Below are 15,828 nucleotides of genomic sequence, written 5' to 3'. Positions count from 1 at the left end.
GGGGTGAAGAGTGGGCAGAGGGAAGCACCAGGGGAGCAGCCCCTGTCCCCTCACAGCCTCCCACGGCCCTTTCCAGGTGGGAGCAGTGCCATTTGTGTCCCCACAGCCCTTACCAGGTGGGAGCAGTGCCATTCCTGTCCCCACAGCCCTTTCCAGGAGGGAGCAGTGCCATTCCTGTTCCCACAGCCCTTTCCAGGTGGGAGCAGTGCCATTCCTGTCCCCACGGCCCTTTCCAGCTGGGAGCAGTGCCATTCCTGTCCCCACAGCTCTTTCCAGGTGGGAGCAGTGCCATTTATGCCCCCATAACCCTTTCCAGGTGGGAGCAGTGCCATTCCTGTCCCCATGGCCCTTTCCAGGTGGGAGCAGTGCCACTGGAGTGCCTGGGGCAGAGCTGGGCTGTGGATTCAAGCCAAGTAGAGCCAGGAGTGAGGGAAGGGGAAGGGGGCACTGCTGGGGGAACCCATCACTCCTTAACGCTGAGCAGACGCTCTGTGCCAGCCCCCAGGACCCTGGTGCTGAGCTGGTTGGCAGCAGATCCATCAGCCCAGGGCAGCCTTAAAAGGCAGCAGCTTCCCAGAACCCCCCAGCTCCAGCATGGACCCCTGGGAGCAGGGAGGTGCCCCATCCATCCCCCGGGGTCGTGGTGCTGTGCCAGCCCTGCCTCCCGCCCGCCTTGCCCACCTCCCCTCACCCTCCCCAGCTCCTGGGTGACAGGGTGGGACTGAGCCAAGAGCAGAGCAGGGATCACAGGGCTGTGGATGAAGGATTGGGCCATGGCAGGATGCCCCGTGGAGCAAAGGGTCGTGGCACAGGAGGGTCACCCCCGGCAGGAGGGGGATTGGGGGGCACCGGGTGGGAGCAGCCACTGCCCAGCCCCAGCTCAGTGAGACCCAACTGCAGCCTGGCCAAAGCCTGGAACCAACACTCCCAGGGGTTACACGACACTACTTGCAAACCTGCAGGAACTTGCTTTATTGGGGAATTTTAGGGAATTTCAGGCGGTGATTTGAACCTCTCTGCCTCAGGCCCTGCAGAGCATCCTGCTTTGCCCTTCTGGAGTTCTCACACTCCATGCTCCTACCTCCAGCTGGGATAATCCCTCCTGGCCCAGCAGAGCCTCAGGTGGGGCAGCTTCACTTAACAAATAATTCCAGAAAATTGCCAGGTTTGGGGTTTGTAGTGTCTGAGAGGCCACGGGCGGTTGCAGGAGCCAGGATGCAGGAACAGGAGTGCAGGAACAGGCTCCAAGAGCTGTCACACAAAGAAAACAGAGGAGGCAGAAAGGCAAAGGCAGATTTGTTTGAGAAGCTGCAAAAGGAGTTAAAAGCAGGGAATTGGCTGGTTGGGGCAGCACTGGAGGGATGTCGGACACCCGCTGGCAATTCCCAAGGGAATCCAAGGGATCCAGGAGCTGCTGGCCCAGCAGGGCAGCTGGCCCTTTGCAGTTGGCCTTTATTAGCCCCAAATGCCACAAGAGACAGAGCACAAGAGTCCCTTTAGGCCACCAAAGGTAACACAACACGCAAGGAAACCCCAACCTTCGCACCATTCAGGAGCCAGTGGTCAAAGCTGATGAAGGTTTAAGCTGCTTTCAAAACGAGTTTTAAGGATGACAGATGGAGGGAAGGGAAAAAAAACCCCACCCAGTTCTCTGCTTGAGCCTCCCGTGGATTTGGAGTCACATTGCTGTGTTTTCAGGGAAGCTTTTAATGCTGACCCCATTGTTGGCCACCTGCTCGTCACCCCCACGCTCTGCTGAAGCTCTTCCCAGCCCTGGGAAAGCCTCCAGCACAGCCCAGGACCCTCATCCCAAAGCCAGCTGAGACTCCACAATGAACATGGAGCGATGGGAATGCCCAGCTTTGACATTCAGGTGGCTGCAGCCCTGGAGTTCACAGAATCCCAGAACGGTTTGGGTTGGAAGGGACCTTAAAGCTCATCCAGTGCCACCCCCTGCCATGGGCAGGGACACCTTCCACCAAGCCCAGGTTGCTCCAAGCCCCGTCCAACCTGGCCTTGGACACTTCCAGGGATCCAGGGGCAGCCACAGTTTCTCTGGAAGTGTTTCTCCTGCAAGCAACAAGCAAAGACACAGGACATGAAAAGCAGCAACCCCCACCCTGGGCTTGTTCTGACACTGCAGTGACACGGAGCAGCTTCACCAGTGCCTCTGCTGCAGCAACAGTTGGATTCAAACTGTTTGGGTTTTTAGGACCTTATTCCCTTTGCCCACAACGATCTCTTAAGTTCTGGGATGACACAGAGCAGATCCTGCCTGGAGCAGCCCTCTCCCAGCCTTCTCCCACCTCAGGACTCCCGACCCACAGAGCAAGGTGGGGTCTGGCACCAGGGGCTCATTTCCATCCCCACAGGGCTCCAATCATTCCCAATCTCTGCTCATCCCCCGGTACTGCTGGGCCACAGCCCCAGCACCCGCCCCAGATCCAGCTTCCTGAACAGCAGGAAGTTTGGGATGATGAGCAGATCCAGGGGAAGTGCAGCTGCACAGCAGGAATTGCTGCAATAGTTTTGCTCCAGCTGAGCGTCCTCAGAAAAGAGCATCATGACCCCAGCAAGTCTCCATCTGCTTTTTCTGAGGAGTTAAACTCTCACATGGAGCAACTGTTGGATCAGGGAGCTGTACCAAGAGATCCTGCCCAGCCCTCGTGTTGCTGAACTGATGATTTACCCCCTGGGCTCGACCAAAGAGCACTTTGGGTCCCTCAGGTCACTGCCCGTGGCCTCCTCCCACCCCACATCCCCCACTCAGGAGTTCAGCCCTCCCAAATTTCCCAAGGGGAGAAATTTGTAACCACCATTCCTGATTCAGCATTTCCTCACCTCCCCCTTCGAGGGCTTCAAGCTTTGAGGGAAAACAGCAAATTCCGATTTATTTTTTTTTTTAAACGAGAAAAAACTCCTTGCTTCTCAAGAGGATTAACAACAACGTTTTAAGAAACAGATTTTCAAAAAAAATCAAGTCAGAACTCCACATAAGGCACCTCCATTTCAACACTTTTTTGACACGGATACAAACAGGACACGAGAGGAGAGCTGGGAGCTTCCCAGGCACGTGGTGCTCCCAAGGAGCCCCAGTTTCTCCAGGAAGTTGGTGTGTGAGGAAGATGAGCTCCAGCACCATCACACCCCAAAATCCCTGGGCTGCTGCAGGACTGAAGAGCTGGGGCTGATGTGACCCCAAAAATCAGCAGCCAAGCAGTTTTGGGGCTGGCACAGCAGAACTTCCTCAGCTGTAGGGCACAATGCTGCCGAGGAAGTTCCTCTTCCTTCAAGGATTAATTCAGTTCCTGCCTTTCCTGGCAGAGGGAGAAGTGGCCACAGTCACCCCTGGGTGAAGGAGCAGCTTCCTAGGATTCCTCACACTCTGTTCTGGGAATGTTTCAGGATAACAACTCACACCCTCAGAGGCAACAGTAAATCAACAGCTTTTCACCCCACTGCTGACCCCCCCCAGCTCCCAGAAATCCTCCCTCCTTTAAAACACCAACTTCCTCTAAAACTACACAAAGAGACTACGAAATAAAACGATTTGAAGTAAACGAGGTGAACATGATATTTATGAACAAGCAATTCCCCTTAGATGGGCTTTCAAAGGCTCAGAGGTGGGAACCTCGGGCTGTAACAGGACATTTCCCATTTTCCTTCACCACAAACACTACACAGAACCAAAGCTGCAGCTGAGTACAACAATTAACCCCCACCCCTCCACCAGCAGGATGCCCCGGGGCAGAAACCAGGTTTGAGCAGAACCCAGATGATCCAACAGCGGCAGTATTGGCTTCATTTGACTGTATTTAAATAAAATCGAGCATTTAAAAAAAAAAAAAAATAACAGGCACTAAAACACCCTCAACACTGCTGCCCCCACGGGTCTCCCCCCACCCCTCCCCGGGCGCTCTGGGGGTGGCACAGAACACAAGAAGCCATTTTTCAGGAAGCAACGTAACAAAAATAACCAAAGGCAGCTCCCGGCCGGATCCGGGCCCGGAGCCCCGAGTTCCAGGAGTTCCCAGGGAGCAAACGGAGGAGGAGAGAGAGGCAGGACAGGCCCCCCCCACGCTGGACAGTCCGTGCTGGGTCCCTGCAGCCCTCAGAGCTTCTTCAGGCGACTGTACATCTCCCTCTTGCTCTTCTCCCCAGCCCAGGTCCGGCTCTTGGTGCGGAACCTCTTCAGGTCCTCCTTAAAGTCCTTGTGGTGCATGGGGCGGTAGCTCTCGGGCTCACAGAAGCTCTGGGGAGAGAGGAGCTGCTGTCACCTCGGTGTCACAGGGGTGAGGAGCCCCCTGACAGAGCCTGGCAGCAGCCACTGCAACAACCACCCTCGGAATAAACAGGGACAGACCCCCCCTGCTCCACATGGGAGCTCCACACTCAGAGCCCAGGGATATTCAGAACGCAGCTACCAAACCCTGGGCACAGGGCTCTCATCCCAAGTGTTCTGGCAGGCAGCATCACGGCTGAGTTTCGCTGGTGTTCCCCCTGGAAGGGCAGGGACTGGAAGGAAGGATCCCTGTGCCTCGGGATCGCGGAGCCCCGTCGGCTGTTCCGTGCTGCCACCTTGAGGCCTCGGTCACCCCTCCCCGGGACAGGGACAATCCAAAACCCACAGGGACAACCCAAATCCCACGTGCCCATCGCCCCAGGGGGGCCAGCAGATCGCAGGGAGGGTGAGAAACAACCGGGCAGCACTCGGTGCCACCAGCACCAGCATCTCCCACACCCCAGCAGGAAGGAGCTGACAACCCCATCCAACTGGCCACAGACAGGCCAGATACCTCCCATCTCCCTGAAAACACACCAGGAAGGCAATCTAAGGGATAATTCTGAAGTGTGAGGGACTGAGGTGACAGTCAGGCCATGGCCTGTTTGTGCCAGAGCAGCAGGACAGACCCCAGGAGCACTGGAGAGAGTCCGGCCATGGAAATGCTGCAGGAGCAAAAGCCAAGGGGTAGGAGAAATCCCACCCTCAAAGTGCTGGGAAGAGCTGTGGGGCGTTCTTAGTTTCCTTGTCTGAATTAGAGGTTGTAAACTCCAAGCTCAGGTTTCCAATTTTGCTTTTTCAGGACTGTAGGAGACCTGAGGTTTCCATTTGTTATCCAGCAATTGCTGTCAAGCCTTGTCTTCTCCCCTGCTCTGTGCAGTCCCTTTCCTCAGTGACAGTTTGTTCTAAAAGGGCAGAAACCACTTTTATATTTTACCTCTGATACAAGTGGAAAAATCTTTCAGCTATGGCAGGAAAACAGCTCTGAGGGAAGGGAAGGAACAGGCTCAGAGAGCCAAACCTGAGCTGCTCTGGGAACAGAGCACAGAGAGAGCAGAGAAGCCATCCCAGCCAAACCACTCTGCTCCAATGACAAGTCTGAGCATGAATAAATCAATAATACTTATCTACCACTTCTCCTGAGTGTGAAAGAGATCAAAGAACAATCATGGGATGGTTTGGGTTGGAAAGGACTTTCAAGATCTTGTTCCCCCCTCCCGCCAGGGGCAGGGACACCTTCCACTAGACTGGGCTGCTCCAGGCCCTGAACACTTCCAGGGACGGGGAATCCACAGTCTGGGAGGAAGTTCCTTACCCTGCATCTGGAGAAGAAATCCTTGTAGCCCCCCTTGAGCACGTAGAGCTCTGGGTAGTGCAGGCTGGGGTACTCGTTGCTCAGCCTGTCCTGCTCCCGCACGAACCGGCACCTGCAGCAGGGAAGATCCCGGTAAACCCTGCATTCCACAAACAACACCCCAAGCCAGCTCTCACCCCACACTCCCCGTCCCTGGGACCACAGGAGTCTGCTGCTGCCTGCCAGGAAGGGGCTGAGGACCCACACAGCCACAGTCAACTGGTTTTCCCCTTTCCCTCCCAACACACCAGTGCTCCCACGGCCACTCCCACCACGGGCTGTGCCACAGCCCCGCCAGGTGACAACCCCCATGTCCTGCTGGTGCCACCCCCACAGCTCCAGGTCCTTCTCCAGGGGCTGGGCACTCACATCCGAGGGCCCCTCTCCGAGGAGAACTCGCAGTAGAACACCACGATGACCCGCTTGTTCTCCGCCGGCTCGATCGGCCGCTTCAGCAGGTAGTTCTCCACGTCCTCTTCCATGTGCAGGTTTATGGCACCCTGTGAGGGCAGGGGGGGAACTGAACAAGCTTATCCCACTCCCTTGAGAGCAGTTTCCTCCCCTTGGTTTGCTGGAGGAGCTCTGGAACCCTCTCCAAACCCAGCTCCAAACGCCACCAGCGCACCACAGAGCCTGGGCCTGGCTCTGGGTGACCACGACCTGGTTCAGATGGACAATTCAGCACCTGTAGGTTGTGGCTCCTTGGATTTCCCTCCCCACCTCGTGTATTTGGGATGGCCTTTGATCATGCAGCAATGTCCAGGATCAGTTACAGAATCCCAGAATGGTTTGGGTCTGAAGGGACCTTAAGGATCATCCAGTTCCCACCCCCTGCCATGGGCAGGGACACCTTCCACTAGCCCAGGTTGCTCCAAGCCCCGTCCAACCTGGCCTTGGACACTTCCAGGGATCCAGGGGCAGCCACAGCTTCTCTGGGCAACCTGTGCCAGGGCCTCCCCACCCTCACAGCCAAGAATTCCTTCCCAATATCCCATCTCTCCCTGCCCTCTGGCACTGGGAAGCCATTCCCTGTGTCCTGTCCCTCCATCCCTTGTCCCAAGTCCCTCCCCAGCTCTCCTGGAGCCCCTTTAGGCCCTGCAAGGGGCTCCAAGGCCACATCCTCTCTGGGTGATCTGTTCCTGGTTATGTTTTCCACAGCCCTTTGTCCTTTGAAGTCTGTGATTTAAATTAAGTTTAATGTTCCAATTTTAGCTTCCCTGGATACCAGGATGTTGCACACTGAGTGTCTTACATCCTTCCTCTGGAACCATCTCCCTGATGGCCACACAGGCCCCCTCCTGTGCTTAAGGAGGGCAGAACACTCCCCTCTGAGGGGAAAAGGCACTTTATGAACCAAGTGTGAGCTCAGTGTCCAAGATCCAGGTAGTGGGTGGGTGTGAGAGGGTCCCAGTGGGACACCTCAGGAATAACACATCCACATGGCCTTGGATAACAGTCAGCCCCACGTGGGGCCAAGTGACCCCATACTGCAACTTCAGACCCCTCTGGGTTGCTCTTACAGGGTCAACATACCTTGATGTGCCCTCCTTCGTACTCGTAGGGGTATCTGCAGTCCATTATCACACATTGCTTGATGAAGCTCTCAAACTTCCCAGTCAGCACAGACACAATCTGAGGAAAAAAAAACAAACACAAAAAACCAGAGGTCAGTTGTTTCAGGATGTTTTTGTGTTGTCCCCTAAACCCCAGTAAAGAATTTTTCTGCCTCTCCTCGGAGCACTCACCATTTCTGAGTCGATGTATTTTAAATCCTGATGTTTCCCATCAACAGTGTCAAGTAAATAGCTCTAAGACAGACAGGATGGAGAAAACCCAGATGTGAGTCACAGCATCCAGCAGTTCATTCTCTGACAGATACTCTGCTGACAAGAATCTTTTCAGGAGTTAAGACTAAGAATTCTAAAGTCAGGGACAGAATTTAATGTTTGGCTCCTGCACCAGAGGGATTTTGTAGGTCTTTAACCACAAATTAATCACTTTGTGTCTAACCTGTCCCTTCTCACCAACAGCCTCTCCTAGTTATCTGAGGATCACAGAATGGTTAAGGTTGGAGAAGACCTCCAAGATCACCAAGTCCAACCAAGCCAGATTTATGTAGCAGCAGAAAAGCCTCTGTAAAGGGAGGGGCTTTGCTGGGCTGGTTTGAGAGGCCATTGGAACACTCCAGTAAACCCCTGGCCATGGAATCCCTGGAATTACCTTGGAGAAGTCCCCAATCAGGTCTCTCTGGTCACTGTCCAAAATGCTCTCGATCTCTGCTGTGGAGGGTTGGGTCCTCACCAGCTTCACACTCTGGAGGACACAGGTCAGAGATCAGCACTGGCAGCAGACACATCCCATTCCCTATTTCCCATAACACACAACTCAGATTTGACCCCAGAGCTCTGAATTCCGACTCCTCAGCTTCCCCGCTGTTCTAGGGCAAAGCTCAGGTTCAGGATATGCAAGTGCTGCCCCAGCTCCCCCAAATCTCACTTTTCATCCAAGAAAGCTCCCGTTGACCTTCATAACCCAGGCACCAACACCAGATCCCCCCCAGTCAATTCCCTCCTGCAAACTGGATGCTGAGTCACCAACCGTTGGGTCCTCGGAAGTTCCAGGCAGGCTTTTCCTCTTCTTGCTTTTCCCAGGGGAATTGTCCTCCTGGGATCTCTCCATCCTCTTCTGGGTGGTTCTTCCTGCAATGCTGGACACAGATGAAGAGCCAAACAAGCGGCACCGTTTGGCCTGTGAGGAAGGAGAGGAGTTGAGTTGTCCAGCAAAGGTTTAGCTTGGAAAATAAACAAGCCTCAGGATTACAGATTGTTACAGGTTTTGCCTTGTTTAAGACATCACCACTGCATAGCAACTGTAATTTGAATTATTCAGGCTGTGCATTTCCAGTAACACTTGCTACTGGGGGGACTGGGGGAGCTTGGAGCACCCTAAGGAAGATGAAGTGCTCTGCACCAATTAGCAGCCAATCTATCAGCAGATCAAGGAGCTTTTTACTGGAGTCTAAACTCCCTTCCCAGTCTCTTATCAGGGGATCAGCATTCCAGGTGAGCCTGTGCAGGGCCGAATTCCAGATATGCCAACAAGATTCTGATAAGGGAAGTCAAGGTTTTCCTCACAGCTTGTGAAGTGTAAAAAGAAATTTAATGCCTACAAACGTTCCAGACTGACAAAGTCTTCCAGGCAAACAGCTTCAGAGATAAGGGAATACTGCAGGGGGTCGTGCCAGGGCTTGTTTTGTTGTTGTCCTTAGGGATACAGGAGACAGTGGGATCACTTGTCTGGGCAGTGGAAGTGCCAGGACACAGGCCAGCCTCTGTGCTGGGGACACTCACCCGATTGTCCGCTCTCCTCATGACCAGCGGCGCGGTCCAGAGACTCGCCACGTCCGACGGCACCTCCTCGTCGTTCTGAGGGGGGAAAGAAAGGAGGGTCATCCCACCTGCTGCACCACAGGCTGTGAACACAGCTCCTGTACAGCTGGGGCAAACATTCCAGCTGGGTTCAGCTGCCAGGGCAGCTTTAGGAATTGAACTCCGCTCAATGAAACAACAGACCCGAGCTGAGACACGCTGGAGTTATATCAGTTCATTGATGCATCAACAGTGATGATCCTCCAGAGCTTTAAGCATCTCAAATTCAGTTGGAAACTGTTCTCTATTTAAGTGGTTGCAAAGCAAACACCACCTCTGAGTTTTCCAGCAAGTCTCTAAAGCAAAATGCCAACTGTTCCAATAATTCTCTCTCGTAGTGCAGTTCTCCAACTAAAAATAACTCCCTTGTTCACACACCAAACAAATCCCACTGTCTGCACTAGGAAAAAGCACTTATAAGATAGGGATACCACAGTGTAAGTTGAAAAAGATGATGATATCTCCTAGTGGGAGGTGTCCCTGCACATGGCAGGGGGCTGGAAGTGGATGGTCTTTGAGGTTCCTTCCAACCCAAACCACTCTGGGATTCCACGATTCCCTAAACTTACTGCAGTTTGACTGAGCACACTGACTTCTGCCAGAACACACCTGCACCACAGACACACACAGCAGCATCAGGCAGAACCGTATTTGGGATCTCCATCCCATTCCCTTTGCACATACCTTCAAATCCTGGTCATCCAGCAGCTCCAGGAATCCGTCGTCGTCCTCGCTTTCTGAGGTCAGGGAATGCTGCTGCAGGAAGGCTGGCCTGTAGTTCTCCTGCTCACCCGAGGGTGTTTCATCCATGGGAATCTGAGAGGAGACAGTTTTCATTTTAACAACATTCCTTCCCTTCCCAGAGCTGATGCCATGACCAGGGAACACTGTGGTTATTCCTTCACATGGAGCAAACAGGACAGAGAGGAACTGGAAGGATGAAGGGCTGCCAGACTCAGGGAGTGAAGACAAGACTTGGCCCCCAACCCTGTTTCTGTGCAAGGACCCATCGTGATTTTTCAGTTGCTCTTTCTAAGCAACAGGACACGAATAAGGCAACATTTTCTCCCTGGGTGTCACATCTGGACACAAAATCCAGCTTTTTCTGCACAGCTGGGGTTGTTGTTCCAAATGCATCAGCCTCAACATAAGTCATAGTGAAATCAACTCCAATTCCACATCAATGCCCACACTCCCCTCAATTACTGCAGCAGAACCTCAGCTCTGCACTGACTCATCCTTCCCAGAACAATCCACGTTTCAAATTTCTGACCATTTCAGGAGCCAAAGGTGAGAAAAATTTTCTTATCTGGCAGATAAATTAAGTCTTTCTATCTGGCACCTGAGCAGTGGTGATTGACAGCACTGCCCTTGAACCCTGACACAATTTGTCTTCCTCCCAGAGAGTGGGCAGCAAAGAATTAGGTGAGAATTAGTGGAAAAGAACTTACAATCTGAGCTGGAGGTGAATTCTGCCTTGCTCCAGCCCTTCCATCACGGAAGCAACGAGAAGCTGGTTTGGTTGGCTTCTTAAACTCAAATGATTCCTGAATTAAAAAGGAAGAAAACCATCATTTTACCAGAATGACAAACTGTGTGGGTTGCTTGGATCATTTTATCCTAACAGCAAACTACCTGACATTTTGGATTTAAGCTCCCTGCTGCCAACAGGAATAGTCTGAAGGTGAATGTTTTCAAATGAAAGATGTTACAAGTGTTTCATTTAACATAATCCAAAATTTATGCTCCTGACATCACCTACAGGCTGAAGGCTTTTCTATCCCTGTCAGTCAACTTCTCTGCAAAATACATCATTTTTGAAGGCAGCCAAGGCTGTGTTCTCTCCTGCAGACATGTCAGAGTCTCACCCACGGGGTTCCCAGTAGCCAAAGGACATTGATTCCATGAGGAATCCATGGCAGCAGTGGGATGAGAGGGGTTGATCCACCTAAACAGCTTCCTGGAGGCAGCCCTTGGAATTCTCTGGAGCAAGCAGAGAGAATACCTCCCCCCTTGCCACAGCCAGAAAGGAGTCAGGGTTAGTGGTGGAGCTGCACATTCAAAGTCTTCCCAGTTTTTATTAATCTCTCTAATCACTTACATTCTCCTTATTTTCATCTTGTGCCAATGGCTGAAAAGCATCACTGTCCAGAGAATCTGAATGGTTTCTCTTCAGGGCAGGGCTGGATCCCAGCAGATTTTGCTACAATGACCACACAAAAACGCCAGTTCAGTATTGTGCAAAAAGCACATTTTAAGCACACAAGGGGTTAATAAAGACTGTAAATTCTCTGACTATGAATTTGGGCAGGAAACTTTGCTGACACCTCAGCACAGGTACCAAAATGCTCCCACTGCAGCACACCACAGAGATTTCACGGTAACTTAAGTGAGATTTAGAATGTACAAGCTGCAATTCTGACAGTTTGCATTAAGCACCCTCAGCAGCTGCTTTGGCAGCCAGAAAATTAACAAGTTAGGCAATGTATTCAACCATGAACATGCTAAATCCTTTAGCATTTGCAGACCATCAGTCCCACTCTCACTTACTGGCAGGGAGTGTATTCTCCTGAAAGGTATTCGAAGGCTGCAGTGAGAAAGAACAGAGATTTATCTCAACATTTTTTTTTAAAAGACATGATCAAAACTCACCCCCCCACACTCCATAAGCTACAGCAGACACTAAGAGCTTCAAATAGAATTATACTCACTTCAGTCTGCTGGATTTGAGAATTGCTTTCTCAAACCTAAAAGCGAGAGAGATGCACATTAAAAGTCAGCCCTTTATTTAGGGGTTATGCCAAGCACAAGCCAACACAGAATCCCAGGATGGTTTGGGTTTGAAGGGATCTTAAGGAGCATCCATTCCCACTCCTTGCCACGGGCAGGGACACCTTCCACTAGCCCAGGTTGCTCCAACCTGGCCTTGGACACTTCCAGGGGTGGGGCAGCCACAGCTGCTCTGGGCGACCTGCTTCTTAATGACACTTGTCTCTCCCAAACCCTATTTACAGCCAGGCTCTCCCATCCTGATTTCTGAAACACTCAAAGACTCCTTCTCCCCTCCTTCCCTTAAATTCTTTCCAGCACTGTTCAGACAAGAAGTGAGGCTGAAGGAGGAAGGGCGTGGTAAATCAGGGACCAAGGGCATCTGTCCCCATCCCTGGGAAGAGATTGGGGGGGAAAAAAAATAATCCAATTGGGAGTGGCAAGCTCAAAGCTCAGGGTAACTGCTGGCATCAGTCCTAGCTGACAAGGTGGTGATGGGTCAAAGGTTGGACTTGATGATCTCAGAGGTCTTTTCCAACGATTCTGGGATTCTGTGATCAGTTAAGGCACAGAAAAGCATAAATTTAAGTGTTGGAAACTGCAATTTAGATGCAACTTGGTGCAGGCTCAGGCTCCTGGTAAGGTGTGTGGTACAACAACCTCAGCTCAGAGCCAACACCTTGGTGCCCTGGGACACAGGCAGGGCCATTCCCAGCACCTCCAGCTCATGAGGGAAGAGCCCACATGTGCCAGCAAAGGAAAAGCCTCATCAGGCCTCATCAAGCCACGTTTGTTGATGATACAACAACCACAACACGTGGTTACATACGTGTCCTCCACGGGGTCGCCGGAGGTCGCAGGGCCGGGAGAATCCAAAGCCAAACCTGCAGAGGACACACAGAATTCCTGGTGGTCAGTGCTCAGGAAACATGGATTATTGGACACTGTGACAGATTTACACAGAAAGACCCGGGGAACTCATGTGGAAAGTCCCACCTGCAGCCTCACCTCCAAGTAAGGGTTACAGACACTCCCTGAGGTTGGATTTGGACATGGATATGGATAATCAAGTGCTTGGGGAAAACCAGGAGTAATTAAAAAAAAGCCCCCCTAGCCCTGCCTAGACTGTCACATGGAATACTCTTGGCTTATTCTCTTCTACACACCTTAATAAACAAACAGTTTAGTCCTTTATGTTTGTTTTTTTTTTCCTAAGCCATGTTTTTAGTTATACCTCTTCCCAGGAAGAAATTTTGGGCTTATTCCAAGAAGATAAGCAGTCAAAAGGCCCTTCCTAATGTACTGGAAAGAACAGGAAGCACTCCATAAGCACAAGCCAAGCAGAACGTTGCATTTGTCTGCACTAAAATGCTGCAAAGTTACTCAGACACAGATTCCTGAGGAGCTGGAGAGAGTGAGGATTTAACAAGGTTGGTTGTTCTATCCTGCTCTGTGCTTTGTGTGCTGGACTTTTGTTTTAGAAGTTCATCAAGTTCGTTTCTAGGCTAAAAGTGCCTTCAAAGTGGGGCATAAATTCAGGTGGAAACACTGATTTTCCTGAGCTGGAGCAATGAGGTCCCAGAGCTTCTCTGTGTCTACAAGTTACGGGGTAAGAGCTTGTTTCATTTTTACTGATAAAGCTTCTCACCTCAAACAAAGGAAATCTTTCTAGGCAAGTATCAGAACTGAAGTGTTTCAGATAAACAACCAGCTCTTGTTAACAAGAAAAACACCCACCCACAACCCCAAACCACAAGGCAAACCCACTCAACTGGGGCAGGCTGGCCCAGTTTGGGTTTAGAGAGAGAAAACAGATGGTGGGGACTCGCCTTCATCACCCTCCAAAGGGCAGCAGCTCCACGGGAGAGATGGGATCCCAACACCTTCTCCCTGTTTTCCACACCAACATCCAGGAGCCACCCCAGGCAGGGAAGGCTCTCTATCCAAACCCTGGCAGCTGCTTGCAGTGGGAGCCACGGAAAACCACGCTGCTTTTCAATCCTTGATTGTTAATTATTAACTGGGAAGGCCATACCTGAGTCTGTGGATTCTGAGGAGGAAGATCTTTGCAATCCATTCTTGTTCCCCAGGTCTTGCTCCGTGTTCTCGCGCTGCCTGTAAAGGGAAGTTTGGGATTTGGTTTAAGAGCTCTTTGAGGCAACAAATACAACCTGGAACCTTTATCATCAGCCAGGTGAGGGGATTCCCACTTGGAAAACCTGCAGAGCACTGTCCTGTGCTCTGGGTGCTTCCAAGAACAGGGACAATATCACCACTGGATCAGATCCAACACCCACGGGGCCTGAAGCTTCATGTTTTGGGTTTGAAAATATTAGAAATTTGGCTTCTGAGACAGGGGAGGTGTCATTTAACACAGTAGTTATCCTGGCTGCCTTCCTGGCCTCCTCACACCAAACATTTCTCCACTCACATCAACTCTGGGGGGGTTCAAACTGTTCTTTTAGAGCCTGTGCCCTCACAAAGGAAGGTTTTGATACCTCAGAATTACAGACCTGGCCATGAAACTTGTGGTTATTGGTGCCTGGAATCGCATCAGCACCTCCCAAACCACACTCCAGGGATTTCTATCAGAGCCCAGCTGGAAGTGCAACCCTCTCTTCAGCAGCCACTCCTTTAATTCGGATCTTGCACAGGAAAAAATGCCAAACTTCTAATTCAAACCCATTTTTATAAGGAGTTGACTCCCACATTTTGTTGTATCCACTAAAGCCCAGCGCTGGGAGATAAGAAAACCATATGGAGCCTCACTTAAATAAAAGAAAAGCCACTTGAATAATTTACATGGAGGGCACTGCCAGTGGTTTACAGGAATCCCAGGAATCTGAAGGAGGGAAGGATCCTAAAGCAGGTGATTGCAGAAAAGGAGAATGATGGAAGATCAACAAACACAAAACCAGAAGTTTTGTCGAGACCAGAGTGGGCCAGGGCAAAACAGGAGCCACTCAGGAGGGAAACTGGGGGAATAACGGGATTAAAGGAGACCAGGAAGAGCAAAATCGGATGGAGCAACTGCATGGCTGGAGTTCTGGGAATACAAGAGGAGGAGGAAGGTGCAGGAACAGGGGTGAGGGAGGAAGGACAGAGCTGAGACGGTGCAGGGAAGGCACGAAAAATGGACACAAAGGTGTCTGTGGGAGAGGGGGAAGCCCAGGGAAGGGCTGGGGAGCAGAGCCAGGGTGGGACACGGGAGGGGGAAGGTGGCTCAGGGCGCTGGATCCATGTGGGATGGGGGAGGTGGAGGCATCTGGCGTGGGGTGGGGGGTGTTTAGGGAATCATGGAAGTTTTCCTGGTGGGGGGGATAAAACTCCTCGAGGCGTCAGGGATGGAAGGTGGGGACAAACAGCTCCTCCAGGCCCCGTTTTTGGGGAGGAGGGTTGGGAAAAGAGGGGCTGGAGGCCTCGGGTTTAGGCCGTGGAGGCATTTGGAAGGAGAAGAAGCAGGATAAGGCCCTCAATGCCTCATTTCTGGAGGGAGAAGGGGATGAAGAGACCCCCAAGGCCTCGATTCGGGGGTGGGGAAGGAAGAGAAGGAGAAATCCACCCACGAGGCCTCACTTTTTTTTTTTTTTGGTGGGGGGGAGGATGGATGAGCTCCCCGAGGCCTCGTTCTTGGAAGGAGGGGGAAGGAGATGAATTCCAATTCCTCGAGGCCTTGCAGTTGGGATTTAGGGGGTAAAGGACATCCCTGAAGGAAGTTTGGGTGGGTTTTTTTTTGGGGGGGGGGGGGGCAGAGATAAAAGACATCGGGGGGTTTTGAGAGAGAAGGGGGGTAAAAGACATCCTTGGGGCTTGGGGTGTAAAGACACCCCTGAGGAGTGGGGGGGGGGGTTAAAAGCTCCCCCTGAGGGTTTGGGGGGAGCAAAGGACTGGGAGGCGGGAAGCTCCACAAGGCTCCAGTGCGGGGGAGGGAACGGAACGGAAGGAAAACGACTCCTGGAGACCTTGGGCTTTTTTTTGTACATGGGGGGGGGGGG

At 51.9% G+C, this 15,828-nt stretch overlaps 1 protein-coding gene across 1 annotated transcript in view; it reads right to left on the bottom strand.

The window, feature by feature from the left end:
- Positions 1 to 3,549: 3,549 nt before the first annotated feature.
- CDC25A (cell division cycle 25A) overlaps positions 3,550 to 15,828 on the bottom strand; it is a 17,729-nt gene continuing 5,450 nt past the window's right edge. The window contains exons 2-16 of the mRNA XM_027703604.1: positions 13,869 to 13,948; positions 12,663 to 12,717; positions 11,776 to 11,811; positions 11,615 to 11,651; positions 11,166 to 11,267; positions 10,516 to 10,611; positions 9,749 to 9,880; positions 8,987 to 9,061; positions 8,235 to 8,384; positions 7,857 to 7,949; positions 7,382 to 7,444; positions 7,170 to 7,268; positions 6,006 to 6,136; positions 5,598 to 5,709; positions 3,550 to 4,252 (exon numbers count right to left, since the gene is read on the bottom strand). Coding sequence (XP_027559405.1) covers positions 4,112 to 4,252; positions 5,598 to 5,709; positions 6,006 to 6,136; positions 7,170 to 7,268; positions 7,382 to 7,444; positions 7,857 to 7,949; positions 8,235 to 8,384; positions 8,987 to 9,061; positions 9,749 to 9,880; positions 10,516 to 10,611; positions 11,166 to 11,267; positions 11,615 to 11,651; positions 11,776 to 11,811; positions 12,663 to 12,717; positions 13,869 to 13,948 — 1,402 coding nt within the window. The 3' untranslated portion in view covers positions 3,550 to 4,111. The remainder of the gene's footprint in view (positions 4,253 to 5,597; positions 5,710 to 6,005; positions 6,137 to 7,169; positions 7,269 to 7,381; positions 7,445 to 7,856; positions 7,950 to 8,234; positions 8,385 to 8,986; positions 9,062 to 9,748; positions 9,881 to 10,515; positions 10,612 to 11,165; positions 11,268 to 11,614; positions 11,652 to 11,775; positions 11,812 to 12,662; positions 12,718 to 13,868; positions 13,949 to 15,828) is intronic.

Source organism: Neopelma chrysocephalum, unplaced genomic scaffold (genome assembly GCF_003984885.1).
Source record: "Neopelma chrysocephalum unplaced genomic scaffold, ASM398488v2 Primary Assembly neopelma1_243, whole genome shotgun sequence".
NCBI classification, from domain to species: domain Eukaryota; kingdom Metazoa; phylum Chordata; class Aves; order Passeriformes; family Pipridae; genus Neopelma; species Neopelma chrysocephalum.
This window is presented reverse-complemented; position numbering and strand designations above follow the sequence as displayed.